General features: G+C 42.1%; 1 protein-coding gene across 5 annotated transcripts in view; it reads right to left on the bottom strand.

Moving 5' to 3' along the window:
- The window catches only part of Ica1 (islet cell autoantigen 1, 69kDa), a 160810-nt gene that overhangs the window by 22692 nt on the left and 120708 nt on the right, over positions 1–17410 (bottom strand). For 3 of the 5 annotated variants that reach the window (XM_005388098.2, XM_005388100.2, XM_005388097.2), the window contains exons 9-12: positions 6889–6992; positions 4982–5034; positions 2243–2305; positions 2101–2142 (exon numbers count right to left, since the gene is read on the bottom strand). In XM_005388098.2, the coding sequence (XP_005388155.1) occupies positions 2101–2142; positions 2243–2305; positions 4982–5034; positions 6889–6992 (262 nt within the window). The remainder of the gene's footprint in view (positions 1–2100; positions 2143–2242; positions 2306–4981; positions 5035–6888; positions 6993–17410) is intronic. The other 2 variants (XM_005388101.2, XM_005388099.2) reach the window with 1 other exon arrangement.

Here is a 17410-nt window from a genome sequence, read left to right on the forward strand (position 1 = left end):
TGGGAGCATAAGAACTGGCAAAAAGAACTGGCATAAGAGTTTTTCGTAATATTTTTATTACTACATATTTTGTTTTTTGTACTGATATGAACATACTATTCAAATTTTTTTTTTTTTTTTTTGGTCTTTTTGAGACAAGGTCTCACTATGCAGTTCAGGCTGACCTTAAGCTCACTTTGTAGCTCAGGCTGGCCTTGAACTTACAACAATCCTCCTGCCTCAGCCTCCCGAGCACTGGGACTCCAGGTATGTGCCACTACGTGCAGATCTACGAAAATTAAATCTATTAAAATAGAAAAATTAAATTGGGTCATTAGAAAAGCCAGAGACAAATCACACGAAGAAGTTACTGGCAGGTGGGTCGGGGAGACACACATCTGTAAACCCAGCACTGGTGAGGATGAGGCCATGAGTTCAAGGCCAGCCCAGACTACACAGTGAGTTTCAGGACAGCCTGGAATATGCAGCAAGACTTTGTCTCACTCGACTCCCAAAAAAGAACCTATTTCAGCTGGGCTTGATAGTTTATGCCTGTAATCTCAGCACTCTAAGAGGCTGAGGCAGGAGGACTACAAGTCTGAACCAGCCTGGGAAACCTAGCAATCTCCTATTTTAATAATAAAAAAGAGCTAGGGATGTAGCTCAGTCCAATGGCCTGGATTCATATCACAAAAAAAATTGATTGAGCTGACTTACATATATGATGATACATACATCTGTTAAATGTTAAGACTTGCTGAAAATGGGTGGTAGGCACCTAGGGCTGGTTGTATTGTTCTCTTGATGCCATTTTAGTAGGATTAGAATGTTTTCCCTCTCCACAAAAGGTAATCTGTAAACAACAACTTTGTTCCATCAAAACAATCTATTTTTAAACCAACGGCGAGTTAAAAAAAACGGAGGCCACATGCGGCAATCTGCACTAACTGCCTACTTATTAATTCCATTTCCAGTACGATTTCAATATTTACAACGATGAGGCGTGTAGATGAAATTCACACGGACACTGATGAAGCATCACACAGGCTGTGACTTCCAGTGAGACACTGATACAGAAAGCAGACATCTGCTCTCAAATTTATATTCCTGAACCCTGGAAACAACACCAGAGTGCGGTGACTTCCCACTTCTGGAAAACCTTTAATCAATGTCTTCTCTATTTCCCAGAGACTTCCTTCCTTTCGTGTTCTGTGAGGTAAATCCCTTAGCCCGAGCTGACTGGCTACCCTGAGGAATTGAGGCCCACAGGATGGCCCTGACCCATTTCTGTTCAGTACGAACCCTGTACGACCAGAGCAGACTGCGCCAGTCATCAGGGTAAGGGACGTTCTGGTGTTCAGCTCAACATGTCAGGGTTCCAGATGTTGGTAAATCATTAAAAGGGAATCTTGTAAGACAGACAGCAGAGGCGACGATCGATTTCTGGGCACCTCTTAACACCATACATATCTTATCCACATCACATTTCTAGCCTCTCTTCCAGGAAGGTGTTCAGTATGGGATTTCAGGTCTGCTGAACTTGACTTTGGGACCCAGCCAGGCCAACTGCGCCCTGCATTAGAGTTCAGTGGAGGTGCAACGTAATAAACCATCTCAACTATTCTAGTTGTGCCGTCTCAACTGCTTAGCATTTCAAAAGCGCTCTGTATGAGAGACAAACAGTATCCTTCACACACCCGATCTCTGGACTTGACAGTCACCCAGGGAGGTTGCTGCGATGGGTACCATTTTAACATCTGAGACTTAGGGAGTTCAAGTATCAAGCAAACTACTGAAGGTCATACAGGCCATTTATGGTGGAACCTATATTCTAATCTACATCGGCCTCATTCTGAAAAGTGTTTTTTTTTACTACAGCATGTGACTTCTGTATAACTTTTAGCTTTAGTAGTTGGGACAGTATGAAATAAATATAGTAATCATGTCAGACCCACAATTAGGCACCTGTAAGGGCATTTATAAAGACTTTCACACCCCCCTCCTCCAAATTTACTTTGTACAGTACTGCAAGGCTATTAAAAAGATAAATATTACATTTTCTTTTGTTTAAAAAAGGAAGTAAAATTAAATTATAACCTCAAAGAAATGCATAAATCTTACCACCTTCTTCAGGTTTCACGTCTAACAGTTCATCCATAGGTCCTTCAAGGGGAGGGAAAAGAAAATAAATTGTGAGTTAGTTTTATTTTGTAAGTTTGAGTCACATGATTTAAATTGAATAGCTTGCCTTAATCTAGCTTACCTGAGCATGCATTCTGGGTATAGCTTTTGTCTAAAGCAGATAAAATACTTTTTCCATCTTCAGCTGCAATATAACACAGGCAACGGGTTATCACCAACGCAGAATGTTTGCATGTTCACATACAGTTGCAGGGTAAGGGAAATGAACAGCTTTCGGAAGGAGCAGCATCCACAAACTCACTCATGCAGAAGCAGGAGTCCTCAGATTATTTCTTACTCCAGCTGTTGGCTCCCAGCAAATGCAGAATTCGTCCTGAATCTCTGCTTTGTTTGGTAGGTAACCGAGAAAATTCTATGACACAGGCCTAACAATTCTCCATCCGTGGACAAATGAGTGAGTTAAGTAATTGACTACCACTTGACGTTGGTAATGAACTTGAGCCATATGGGTCTGGTTGAAAGGAGCCAGATGACTACATGAAGAGGCCAATTTGAAAATGCTGTGTACTGTATGAGTCCCACAATATGACATTTTGGACAAGGCAAAAGTACAGAGACAGTGAAAACACCAGAGGCTGCCAAGGGCGTAGGGGGAGAGTGGGATGAATAAGTGGAATACAGAAAATATGTAAGGGAGTGAAAATATTTTGTATGTGACTGTAATGGCCGATACATGCCATTTAAAATTTAATATCCATAAAACATCTAACAGGAAGCGTCAAGCCTATGTAAACTATGGACTTCAGGAAGTAATGGTGTGTCAGTGTAGGTTCATTGACTAACAAATGTACCATTCTGGTAGCAAATGCTGACATTGGGAACGTCTATGTACTGTATAGGTGGGGACGGGGGCCGTGTGGGAAATCAGTACTTCATGCCTGTACTGTGAACCAAGAACTGCTCTAAACAGTAAAATTGCTTGTGTCTATGTGTGCACAGTGGTACAGTTTTGAAAGTTAGTTTGCACAAGTGTTCATCAGATTTTCTACGGGTCCCAGAATACAAAGGAGGTATCATTTCATTATACTGAATTCCACTCTGTGTATATATAAAACAAGGTGTCAGACACTGACAATGTCAAAATATTACACAAGTACCATGCACAATTAACACTGTCTGAGGCCAGAGAAAAACCTGCATAGTCGTGTATTGTATGGAGATAGAATCTAATAGGTTTGTTACCTGCACAGAGATACAATAAACTGGGCTTTACATTTTTCTGCAGAACTGAATTTATTCAATGACCTTGATTCCCACAATGTAAATGATTCATGCTACAGGTCCATGGAAAGACACTGGGGCTGGAGGGTTCAGATCGATGCAGAGAGCTCGTCCACAGACACCGAGATCAGGCCCAGCCTCAGCACCGCTTGCTGCCCCTGATGCTCTGGATATTGTTCTTCTGACCTTTGCCTGATCCTCCCTACCTCACAGCCTTTGTGCAGGCTGTGTCTCTTGTTTTGACATGTCTTACAATAACACTTCGCTTGAGCTGGTCCCCTGATCCCTTTAGACAGATAAGGCCTCTGTCACATGTGCTGAGAGCCCCGCACCTCTCCCTTGTGCTGTCATCAAAGCTGGAGCTGGCCAACCGTGTGACTCTTCGGCTGTCATCTGATTTCCCTGCAAGCCCCAACCTGAGAGGGTCTGGATGTGTCTGACTAGGTACAGAGGCAGCTCTCAGCAAACATCTGCTGAACAAATGCCCAAGTCCATGAATATGTGAGAGCACACGTGCATGAGGGGATGACAGGGAGCCAAGTGGTGGCGATGAATAGTAAGCTGTTTTGCTTTTTCTGAAAGGCAGACAGCAGACACGCAAATGTATAACAAGGAAGTAGGTGAGGCAAGTGTTTGGAAAAGCAGGAAGTTGGCAGCAAGAGAAAGGGTAAAGGACAGAATGGAGCACAGGAAAATTTTAGGATCTGCTTTGACCCCTGCTGTCTTTGATAAAGGCTGTCCTAGGGCAGGGCAAGGCAGGTGAGAGGTTAGTATGTCCCCAGCACAGCCTGCTGAACACAGGCCTGGTGATGCTAGTTCTCTTCAGAACACCTAGAAATTATTCCCCTGCATCGCAAAGCATTATGAGTGCCAGTGAGAGAAAGGCTCCCCGTTACATCACAGCGCTTCTACCATTATTTTCCATGCCCTCTACCCCATATGAGGCGAAGAGCCAATTAACAAAATCAAACTGGCCAAGATGCATGATGCAGAAATAGCTGAGAGCCCTTCATTATACACTGTGTCATCTCCCAGTGGCCTGACTCTTTTTCCTAAGACGTCAGGTTCAGATCACCTGAGGGACACGGTGTCACTCACTACAGCCAGCCTAGAAGAACAAGGTCTGAATTCCCCTCATCTGTCCTTAACAATGACCAACACATACTCACAAATCACGAAACACCAATCCCTCCGGATGCAATAACATCACCTTAACAAGACTATTCTCAGAGCCCACCTGGCAGGTAGAACCAAGAAAGGCAATAGCAGAAATTGTTTTATCTCTTGTGGAAAGAACTTGCTTTCTGCTGGGTCCCATTTGTGGCTGCTCCTTGGAAGGGCTGCCTTCCAAGGATTTCATTTTCTGGTTCAAAATATGTAGCATCTCTCAGTGATGCAACAGGGTTGACATTATTGATATTTGGACACTTAGAATCAAAACAGAAAGCAAATTAATGTATTTTTTTCTTGACTGGCAAAGAAGAAAGGTCTAGAGGAGTTTGGCAAAGAAGAAAAAGAGCTGGGTGTTGAGTGCTTACTGGCATTTCAGAAGCAATTTTACATGAAAGTCAAAACTTACTATTAAAACTGGAGGATTCCTTGCACTGGTTTTCATCTTCTAATGAAATTAATCTTAAAATTAAAAAAAGTTGAGTCATTACATTCTGCATATGCTGTATTTATGATACAGATTTTCAGTACAATACCTATTACTTCAATTATAACCCCCCCACACACATCACAAACATGAAATGAAAGGTCATTTACATGTTAAGACATTTTCTGAAGGGGGAAAAATGCTGGCTTTCTCTTCCATTTTGTATCATCTTTATAACTGAGTCTTGTTTCATCGTAAGGAACATATTCTATAAGTATTAAGATGGGCAGTTAAGGATAGCTTGGATACATATGTATAGTTATTCTATGTTTCCCCAAAAATAAGACCCAACTGGAAGATAAGCCCTAGCTAGTTGTCACCATGGTGATGGCCGGTGTCATGGAGATTATACTTCACCATTCTCTGGCTCAATAGCTACTCTGTAATGGCAGATAAAACAAGGACAGGTAGGTAAGGGGTGGCACATTTGATCTCTAGCTTCCAAGGCTGTTTGATTTTATTTTTGGGGAAACAGTATCAATAAAAAACCACTGGCTGAATGGTGGTTTATTGATTCTTGGTGTTGCCAAAGAGATGAGCTCATTTACAAAGGGTTAAAGCCAGATCACTGTCAGATCCAGGTGGACAGTCCCCTACTCAAACTCTTCTCGTGTCTTAAAGACAGACCCTTCACCACGGTGAGTCTCAGCTGGTGTCTGAGCATCCCCCTCACTCCATGGATCACTTTCAGCTGCTACTTCTGACCATGGTTCTTCTCATTTTCCATTGTCCTTTCAAACAGTGACTGGATTATACTTTGTGAGCTTTTAAAACTGAACTAGTGAACTATTTAAGACACTGGAAATCAATCAAAAGAAATTAAGAGAATCTTTGGTGGTGTACCAGCACTTGGACTGCATTAACTGACACGGTGAAAGGAGGAGCTGGGGGCTCGATCCTCTCACTCGCGGGGCCATGAGCATTCCCTCAGCCACTCTGAGCCTCACCCCCATTAAAATTAAACAGAGATCACATCAGCAGCAGACATTTCTATCAGAAGAAAAATCTGAAATTTTATTTAGAAATACAGTAGAAAATAGAAGCTGGTTTTACCATAAAAATTGTCATCTGAAGTTTTTTTTTGTGTTTAAAAGGAACCGTGAACGGAAACAAGGTCATCTTTGCTTCCCCTGGCCAGCCAGTTCAGACTGCATTCCTATGGGCTTTTCTGTCTCCCTAGCACCTGACCCTGATTCCCATGCTGGGCCACATACGTTGAAAAGTCTCTCTCAGTACAGTGATGGAGGCGCCTGGTGTGTGCAGAGCTAAGAAATTGAGATGGGCAGTCACTTCTTGCTCTCAACGCTGAGCAAGCTTCAAAAAACCAAAAGTCCGAACAGTGAAAATGAAATGTCACAGCCCAATACTTTTGCAGGACGATTCCTCAGTGTTATGAGTGCAGTACCAAGGTCATTTTGGAAGTCATCAGCTTTTATGAGACAAAAGCCTGGGAGACTTCCTGTCCAGCACAGCACATTGTGGATGCTGCTGAGAACGGGGCCAAGTAGGGCCAACAACCAGAGAGAACGCACAGCTAGGGATGAGGCTGCAGGACAGACAGGGAGGCAGCCCTTTCCTGCCCAGCCAGCCTCTCAAAGGTGGGCCCCTCCACGGACCCTAGAGGTGGGTCGTCTACTGGGCTAGAGGAGGCAGGGGCTAGCAGGAACATGGGCTGACAGGCCTGGTCTTAACATTCATGTACCTACTCTGAGGTGTGAGGGAGTGAGACGGCAGCTCTACTTGGGACCTCAGGGGCTGGGATAGCAGGGACCATGGTGCGCTCACCTGTTGGCAGGGAGACTGTGTCAGAGAAGGGGGCTGGGACTTACTGACTTGGCTCCTGGCCTGCTGCCTCTATGCTATCCTGCTGGGTCATCTTCTTCTTCTTCTTCTCTTCTTTCTCAACCAGCTTTTTCATAGGGTCTTGTAAGCTCTTGATCACATGCCATAGACAAGGAAAAAAAAAAAAAAAGAAAATGTAAAGGAAAGAAAAAGAGAAAAAAAAAGTCATCAGTTAAAAAATTCAACTGCATTGGTCCCAGCAACCAAACCTTGAATCAGAGGTACTGGGTTGTTAACCTAAACCAATCAAGTGGAGGAAAGTGAAAGCCAGAATGGCACGGCACCGACATTTTTAGCTCCAGCTAAAAAACAAGAGTCCCAGCTTGTAAAGGAGACTTGACTTGCCAGTAGATTTATGTTTCTCTTTTTGTGATAAGTTATTCAAGAGGAGGCCTTTTAGCTACTGCTAACTTTTTTTCCAACTTCAACGCGCAGCTAAGATAAACATTCTGTTCTGCTTGCAGCCCACATGCTGACAGAGTGGAAGCTTCCCCCGCTGCCACTACCAAAGATGAGACAATTTCATTTTATTTTTAATCTTGTTTGCCATTTTGCAATCTAAAAACTGCTTTAAAAAAATAACAGAAAACAAAACCTTTTTTTAAAAACCCAAAATAGTGTCTTAACATATTCTGACAACTTAACTCCCACGAACAGACAGAGCAGGTGTGTCCAAATCTTTGTAGCTTAAACATGGCCATGGGTTTATCTGGGGCTTGTTTGCACATCGTTTGTTGGAGTTACTCTTTTTCAAGGTTTATTAAATATTTAAGGAAAGATTTTTTTTTTTTAATCCAAGCGCCTACAAGCTGTACACCAGTGCCAAAGACCCCAAAAGGAAAAGCAACACTTAACAACTGAGTAAGAATCATACAAAAATATCTATTTCTGGTCCTAATTAAAATATAAAACTATGAATGGAAAATAAAGATCTCAAGACGCTAGTCCTTTTTTATCTTCTTAGAACTACTAATGCCCAGGTTCTCATCCTTCAGAGCCTCAGGACCCCTCTGTCCTCCTCCTTTCCCGTTCCGTCTCCAGTGTGACATGCGCAGAGGAGGCAGGTGGTGTCATGGCCGACTCAGATTGATTAGAAATGGCGGCTGGGAGGACTGGCGGAAGAGCGCGTGAAGGCTGTGTCCATGCAGAGCAGCACCATGACTGATTTTTGGAATCTGCCATCGACCCCAGATAGATACCAGTGTTACATCCCCAACTGCAAGCTCTGTTTTACTCTGTACAAAGTGATTTTCCTAGAATACCCTTGCATTGTGTTTTCTTCTCCCTCAAGAACTTACAATAGTGGGACAGAGAGAAGGGAGAGGGGATGAGAAGGAATGAAGATGTGTTATGTACATGTCCCCACTCCACTCCGTGAGGGTAATCATTCTGTACTGCGAATGTGTAGTAAGAAAAATATAAATTAAAAGAAGAACTTACAGTAGTAGCTCCTTATTTCTTTCCACTGCTAGCCTACAAACCTCTCTGCCTGATTTTAAAGATCTTCTAAAATGTGAGCCTGCCTTAACTCTCCCCGCTGTCTTCTCACCATCCCTTAAACATGAGCTTTCCATTCTATTACACCTGTCTCCGTGCAGTCTCTGGTCCACTTCTTGCTTCCTTCCTACCTTGGTTCATTCTATTTGTCCAAAGTCCTAAGAGTCTTTCTGAAAGCCCAGATCAATAACCACTATTTTCTGTAGAGCTTTACTAAGCATGCCAAATTCAAGAAAGTCCTTCCAACTCCAAAATGCATTTATAGCCTTATTAATATTTAATCACATCTATTCTGTTTTGTTTTTTTCTCTTAAAATATTTTTTTAAAATCAGAAGTAATATTACCATTTATGTAAGGTTTGGAAAACTTACTCATAATTCAATTCCTCTAAAATGATGAGTTATTATTTTCTTAAACTTTATACTCATACTACTTCTCTAACTGAAGTCACTGTATCTCTATAGAGCACATGTCTTGTTACTAATATAATTTATGTAGGTATTCACAATCAGAAAGTTTATTAGAATGTCTTTATATAAAAGTGCATTTGCTCACCAATATTCAAATATAGGATTAAGGTCTTCTCTTGGAGTAAATGCCCTCTAAGTGGAGCTCTGAAATACTGTATCTTCTTGCATACAGCACAGCTGTAAGGCACTGCCATCATTTTTAGTAACTGCTACTTCTAAACATTTAAATCAATACACTCATTCAAGAAATAGTTTTTGAGCACCTTCCAAGGGCTTGGTGCTGGTTTTGGTGTTCTGGATACGCTATGAAGTAAGACAGAATTATCAGCTAGCGATCAGCCTAGGCAGATAATTAAAAGAGAAGGATGGGAAGTGACTGGGTCATTACTTCAGTGAGTAGGATCTGCTGTCCTGGAAGTGACATCTCATCTAAGAGCTAATGAGAAGAAGGAGTCAGCCCTGTGCAGCTTAGAGAGAAGAGTCCCTGAGAGCAAAGGCCCAAAGGTGAGGCTGACTTGGCTCGTTTAAGGAACAGAAAGGGTGCCTCTGGGGCTTCAGTGTAGCTGGCAAGAGTACAAGTACCGTGAGACCAGGAGGAAGAGGCAGCAGGGTCCCACAAGGAGAGCATTCCTGTACTCAGACCCATCAGTTGTGAACATTTGCTCCCATTTGTTTGACCAAATCCTTTTGCTTTGTTAGTCTCTCCAGTACCTGACGACTAAACGCAATATGTGATCCTTGACGACAGTCTGGACTGGAATGGAAAATGCTAATACGAACAGAGTCAGAACAAATGGACAGTGGATATGGGCTGTGGTCTAGTGGTCATGATTTTTTTTTAATATACCTCAGAGCGTCCAGTAAAAGCAGTGTGTGCAAGAGTGTGAGTGTGTGTGTGTGTGTAAAGTGCTCTGATTGGCAGATCTATTGAAAAGAATATGCCGTTGACATCTGAAAAACTTCTGATCATGATCACTCATTTCCAGAAAACATACACACACACACACACACACACACACACACACACACACCCCTTACAGTAGGTTTATTCCTTTACAGAATAGTCAACTCTGGTTACAGTGAAACCAGGAGTATTTTTAGCCAAAGTTCTGATGGCTCCCAAGACTCACTTTTAGATTCTGAGACGCTTGCCCAGGCCTCTGGTTCGCTCAATTATCTCCTCATTGTGTTTCCTTCTTATCAATCAATGCTATGCAGGGCCAGGACACGTCAGCTTCAGACGCAGTGTTGCGCTGCCACAGCCCCTGCCTAAACCCCCGAGATGCCCTTGACAGCTCCACGGTTATCATCGCCTCTGTCTCCAGCCTGACCTCCCCTCCTGACCACACTTGAGCAGCTCTCAGACAATCTCTTTGTAATGTAAACCATTCATTCCTTCTTTTCAACTCCTTCCCCTGTTGGGCCATTAGCAGGGACGTGATTGTCGGCTCCCTGTCACCACAATCACAGTTAGGACACTATTGTGCTTTCCACACAGAATGACGGCACTGCCAGTTTCAACTTTAATTTATTATTAATAATTCCTGTGACAGTTCTGCCGTACTCCCTACATCACTACTGTCAGTGTAACAATTTGGCTTCTGCAGCTGTGAGAGGGGTTAACTTGCGCTTGTTGGTTGGTAAATGAAAGCACATACGATTAAACTGATAAGAATTAGATCACTTTAGCGAGGAGACTTAAAGGCTCAGGGGAATACCATGAAAAAATTTAGAAGACCGCAAGCACAATTAATACGATCAAATGGGCTTCTTTATTAAATATTGGTACCGGGACCCAAGGGGAATCTCATGAATACACACACATACACGCACACACACACATGCACTTTTTGTACATAAGCACACACGCATCCATAGATAACACCAGCCTAACTGAAACATAATTGTTATACCATAGATGCTGGACATCTTAAAATTATACAGTGCTTTACAGTGCTATATAGTGCTTTACAGTATATTCACAGAGTTGTTCAACCATCTCATAATCAATTTTAGAACATTTTCAAGGGGTATCTCTTGAAGCAAGAAAGAGTTTTTAGATTAACTAAGCTAAATACTCTTTCTATATAGCAAGGAAAAAAGCAAAACCACATACAGAACTTGTTTTGTATAGAAGACTATATACACTGACACTGTTGCTGGGTGTGACTGTCAGATACACAACATTCTGGAGGATGGAGCGCATTCTCCCCAAGGTTTGGTGACAAAGCCTCAACCTAGGGGAAGGAGGTGGAAATGAATTCTTCAAGTTGTTTTTTGAAGTCCACCACTAACCGTCCAGCATCCCTACAGGTCAGGGAAGACAGCATTTTCTGTGGGACACAAACAAGTGCTCAGGGAAAAGAACAGAAGCGGTTCAGGTTCAGCTGACTGCGGGCAGATGAAGCAGCCATCAGACGGAAGTGTTTCCAAACCCCGGCCGATGGAAGCCACATTGAAATCCACATCCAGAAATAAGAATCCAGGAAATTCCATTTCTAAATCTCAAACCCAATAGTCCTTCATTAAAATTAGTTATGAAAAGTATTGTGTATTAGCAGCACGCAGCATCAGACAATCTTGAAAGGTTCTCTGCAGAGGGAGGAATGCTTTCTGGTCAGCTTTCTCTGGTAAGGCTGCACTAACATGCTAATAGTTTCCACCAATACTTAAACAGTTTCAGGAAGCACATGCATAACATATAAGATCAGCGTGACGGGGGGAATGTGCAGACCCAGCTTGCAAAAGTGTCTTAGAAAGGAAACAGCTTAATATAATAATGGGAGTTACTACTTCCTGCATTAGGAAAATAAAAGCAACAGCAACATTCATCTGAATGAAAGCAAAAGCACGCAGCAAAACAAATTTCCCAGACAAAAGGCCGGCAGCCAGTTCTAATAACCTACATTTGAGGTCTAACTGAGACAGCTAAGACACATTTCCTCTCCACTTTAATTATGACAATTAATTTTCTTTTGCTCTTTCCCATTAATTACACCATACACATTTGAAGGTGTTAAATAATTGTCAATAAAAGGAAATAAAAGTGCTCAACATAGTGGGCATGGTTAAAAGATGCTGAGCCCGGTTGTGTGTGTGTGTGTATGTGTGCGTGTGTGTGTATGTAATGAGTAGCATATGAGAAATAAAAAGCAGAGGCCATGATGTGTTCAAGCCATGCAACTCACAGACATTTAGTACACATGTCCTCCCTTTGTGGAACACGTACTCAGACATTTAAAAAGAGCACATAGGAAGTGCTATTCATCTAGGACTGCAGGTAATCTTGAATTGCACTGTAGAACAAAAAAATAAAAGTAAACTTAGAGAAAAATAATCATGATCGTAAACAAGACCTGTAATCTTACTAAAATAAGATGGAAAGTCAACAGTGCGAAGGTATCCTTGCATACGGGAAAAGATGGATTTTGGAAATAAATCGAGCAGTGCCTCGACATGGACATGGTCTTAATTGCTCACAGGCCTCTTTTTACCCCTCAGAACAATGGAGGCGACGCCAAGCACACCTTTCTTGGTACACTTGTGAGGATAAACTAAGAGACTGCTTCTGCCTTGTAGCAAGCTCAGAGAAAGTGCCTAAATGTATTGTGTTATCAGTGATTTTGAAAAGTCTCCTGGGAGGCAGAGGTCTTGTGTTAATCTGCACACAACCTGGACAAAAGTTGTGTGCCTGATGTCCTGATATGGGAACGGGAACTCAGGGAGCTGCAGTGACTTGCTTCAGGCCATGAAGCCATAAATGGGTAGAAGCAACATTTGAATCCAGGTCTTTAATGTTCTACAACCTGTTAAGAAACGGTTTTGGAGAGCCAAGCCAAGAACATTTACTCAATCCCCCTTTCATTTTTTTTTTTTTTGGTTTTTCTCCGGTACCAGGAACTGAACTCACGACCTTGCGCTTGCCAGGCAGGCGCTTTTGCCGCTGAGCTAAATCCCCAGCCCCCCAATCCCCCTTTCAATGAGACGTCTTGAGGAGACCTAGAGGACTTCTCAAACTCCGATGTGTCACATGCTCCCAGGTATCTGAGCGGCTGCCTTTCTGCCTACCAGCAAACACTTCAAAGTGTTGATTTTAATTGAACGTTTAATAGCTGTCCTTTTAAGAGGAGGTATTTCTGCCTCATAGCCAGAAGTGTCTGTGGGAAACAGCTCCTGGTAGGGTGGAAAAGGCCTGCATTTCCCTGTTCCCAGATCTATCGCACACTGCACGGGGCCTTGGGCAAATTACTAGCTGCCTCTGAGCTCGTTTGCTCATTTGGAACAGGGCAACAAGACTAAGTGCAGCCAACGTCCCCAAGTACACTTGAAGGCGATCTGGAACACACATACTTTCTATAGGTCACTGCCGCACCTACTAATATCGTTCATTATGATGCCAACAGCAGTACATTCCAGCCACATAGGTCACATGACAAAATCTCCTAGACATTATTTCACTCCACCCTTAGCAGAGTGTCTGAGTGTCTGGCCCAGAGTGACTACCTACACAATGGTAATATGTTTTCCTTTCCTCTCAGAGAGGAGGTAGCGAGCCAAGTAGGTAGGGGAAAGAGAAAACCTATGCTGTTGCGAGGAGGGCCTGAGCTACCAGCTGCTTGGGAGAACTAATGCCAATCACCATAAGGCAGAGATGAACAAACGACAGGCCACACTCTGGCTCATCCACCTCGGATCTCAGTGATGGCCTTGGTCAGCTCATCTCTTCCCTTCTCCCCAGTGACCTGGATATAGCCCAACTTGCCGTTTCCAATGGTCTGGCCTGAAGCAGCTTTGGGAGGGGACAAAAAAAGAAAAGAAAAGAAAAGAGAAGAAAAGAAAAGGAAAGAGGATAAAAAGCACTGGTAAATACCCTGTAAAGTAATGACTGAGAGAAAACTTGAAATTCTGAAGGGCTATCCTGGCTGTTCGCCATGAGTAATTGCCTTGTTGGGACTGTAACGAAAATAGCATTGCAGGGATATTTACCCAATTTTCATACAAACTATTATAGTTTTATTTTCAAAGCAAGTAACTACAGAGCCATGTGGCCTGTTGGTAAATGTTTAAATGATTAACTGAGAAATGTGGAGGTGGGTGGAAGAAGGCTGTTAGGCATACACATTTGAGAAAAACAAAATTTTAAAAAGGATGTTCTTCTGAATTTTGAAAGCTGAAAGCATTTTGGTCTACACAGTGATGTTCCGTATAATAGTACCAAGAGCTACACCCTAAGAGAGGGAAAAAGGGAAATACCGGTACATCTGTTTCAACAGTTATTTTTGAACACACTCAGAGTTAAAATTTCAAATTCTGGTTGCTTTAGAGTTAAACTCTTGGCACATGTTGAGAGCCAGTTGCAAAGCCAAATTGCATTTGTTAGAATTAGCCCTGTCACAGAAATGGCAAGGCCTCCTCCGTTCTGGCTTGCAGGCCTGGTGGGAATTAAGTGAGCGCAGACCAAGGCCCGCACGGCTGAAGGACAGGTTTGGGAATGGAGCTGTCAGAGTGTGTGCGGAAGCCAGGGATGGAGTAGGTTGGGTTGGTGAGATCTTTTATTCCACTGCTATTCATCATCTTGCTTGTGAAACTTGCTATAAAATTAGCCTAGGCTAGCAGAGGCGAGTAAGAACAGAACTTCCACTGGACTACTGAACCCTGCAAACTCGATAAATCCTCTGGTATAGATGCTTTAAGTGGTTGACTTCTAGATCTACGATAGAATTCTTCATGTTCATCCCCACTACTACCACTAATATGTTACTGGAGCCTTTACTGCTACTCTTGCTAACACTACTGTCATCTCGACCACCATCACGAACACTGTCACCGCTCCTCTCACCAGCCCCCCCACCCCGCCCCTTGTGCTACTGGACACTGGCAGGGCGGAACTTACTGGCCCCAGAGCTTGTGCTTTATCCCATACCCAGCGAACGTGAAGAGTAAAGTCAAAAATTCTGCGTATCTTCTAAAATCACCAGAGTGGAGTGTGTCCCAGGAATATACTTGCTACTGGCCATAAAGGCACTCGGATGTCTTTAAAAATACAAACGCAGGAGGCCATGCCGCCCGCTCAGCCAGCCCCAGGAAGAGTGCCTTTCTCTCAGAAAGTGTCCATTTCAACCTACTGCCAGTGTGCCCGAGAGAGGAAATGGCCCCTGATAGAAATGGAATTTTAGATTTTCCAGAGACAAGTCACTTGACTCCTGAGGGGCTATTTTAATTTTTTTGACTGATGCCTGCTTTGGATCTATGGAAAAGTGTGTAAGTAAGTGACATCCTGGAAGGAAGTAAACACGACCACATCTGAAGGTTGGCAATTTAAGACTGGGTAGTGCTTTCGTAACATGACAATTCTATTTAGTTTTTAAAGCTGCTTTCAACTCTTAGTCTAAATTACTTTCTCAGAGAAGGGACAAGGCTTTCAAGGTCTGGCAAGTAACATTCCATTCCTGTCCCCATGACTTGATAATTTCTACCATGTGAAAGGCATTGCCAGATGATGTGGAATCGGTGTAAATTTAATACATGGATGATAGCTCATGTAAAATGCACATGCTTAATAACACTGTAGTGAGTCTGTAAGCGTTTGCTGCTTGAATATACAGGATCAGAAATTGCTTCTTTTATTGGAAACCACTTAGAGGACAGTGTCTCTCCTCTAAATTCGAGATGTTACAATGATTAGAGTTAACAATTATTTGTAATATTGAATTTCAAGGCTAAATTTTCCATAAAGTTAGAATGTTACAAAAATGCTAACTTTATAATAGATGCTAAAAATTACTATCAAATTAAAATGATGAGTGAATATGTCAATTAAGGTAGAATGGACATAATCAGACCAGGGCAAAAAAGCAATATCTTTGTCACACAAAGTATTACCACAAAATAGTCACAAAAGGTCAAACAGGCACTAGGATATTTTTTGAAGTTGTATGAGATACAGACTCAACTTACCTTGTAATAGAAATTCTTTTGCACAAAAAACTATCATATATTTCTTAGAGAAGAGTTCAGTGGAAGTAAAATTTTCAACTTCCAGGGGCATGAGTTATATCCGTGTAATACTACAGCAAGAGCCTTCCTCCAGATAGGACTTACCAAGTGTTTAACACATTAATTATCAACCTCCATCAAGCATAAAAACTAACAGTCAGGAAATACAGCTGCAATGGCACAATTACCAACACACTCAGAATATACCCTGGAGCAAAGAAAACAAATGGCTTGCTTTTCATTAACAGAGCTTGGTAACCCTCTCCAAAGACAATGTTTTCTTTCTAGTCCGGTCCCAAAAGGCATTGAAGGGGCTATTTGCGTAGGTAAACCCAGAGAACAAATTAATTGTGAAAACATCAATTTAAATTTCAAAATACACATGACCAACAAACGGTGTCATTCAAAAATTATAGAAAAAGGTGATTTGATTTTTTAAAAATCTTATATAAATAGAGAACATGTGTTTTTAAAAACAGTGGGGCAAGAAGGCTGGGGAATCAAACAATACCCTTGTACTTGATCATGACACACAGGGCATTAATAGATTTCATTTTCATGTTTTGTGACATACCATTTGATATGCAAGTGCCTCTATCTATAAAATAATAATGAACTGTGTATAACAAGATTCTATTAATCAAATTTGAGGCCACATAAAATAATTAGCTATCAGCTTGAGATTCTAATATGTTACTATTGAAAGTCTAGATAAATAGCATTTTGGAGAGGTAATAAAAAGAACAGTTTGTTTAGTTGGTTTCTGGACACTTATTTTTAATATTAGTGCACCATCATTATCCTGTACCAGATGTATTATGTCTACCAAAGTTATATTACAATTAAACAATGAACTATTACTTAAACTCTAATTTAGGGAAGGATCTGGGGATGTAATGGAGAATCATCTGCTCAAAGTATTGGTAATTATGTCCTGAACCATGTGTAGCTGTCAAACTTTCGCTAAATCCTCTGCCCAGAAATCCTCTCAAATAATCAGCTTGATTCTCTCTGCAGGGCAAATAGTATGGCAAAAATGAAGAAGCCATGTTTTCCTCAGCACAGGAGGCCAGGAATACACATATGGGTGCTTCCACGCCGGTGGGACAACTTCAATGTCACAGATTAATGTTGTGCTTTATAAGCGATTAACTCAAACATGGAATTGTTTTCAGTGGTATTTGGGGAGGGCATTACTTCCTCCTTCACCTGGCCAATTTATGTTATGGACAGCTGTCTTTCAAAAGGCAGAGAAGCTTTGGTGTTGTATACGCAGGAAAACTCGATGTCCTGAATGTGCTTTACAGAAAGATCATCCTTCGGCTTGGGCGAGGCCTGGTAAGTGTTGTGAATAGCATGAGTTTTAATTTTAACCAGTCTACCTTTTCAGGGGAGCGACCTACCAAGGTGCTGAAAGCAACAGTAAATCATGGGGAAGACACGAGGCCTCTGGCTGCTGGCTGTGCACAGAACATTAGCCTGGACCGAAGAGGATACCTAGGAAGTGAATGGTCCCTCCCACTACATGCTTGCAGTTGACAGTAC

The sequence above is a fragment of the Chinchilla lanigera genome, unplaced genomic scaffold, assembly GCF_000276665.1.
Source record: "Chinchilla lanigera isolate Chin_1 unplaced genomic scaffold, ChiLan1.0 scaffold00031, whole genome shotgun sequence".
Lineage (NCBI taxonomy): Eukaryota > Metazoa > Chordata > Mammalia > Rodentia > Chinchillidae > Chinchilla > Chinchilla lanigera.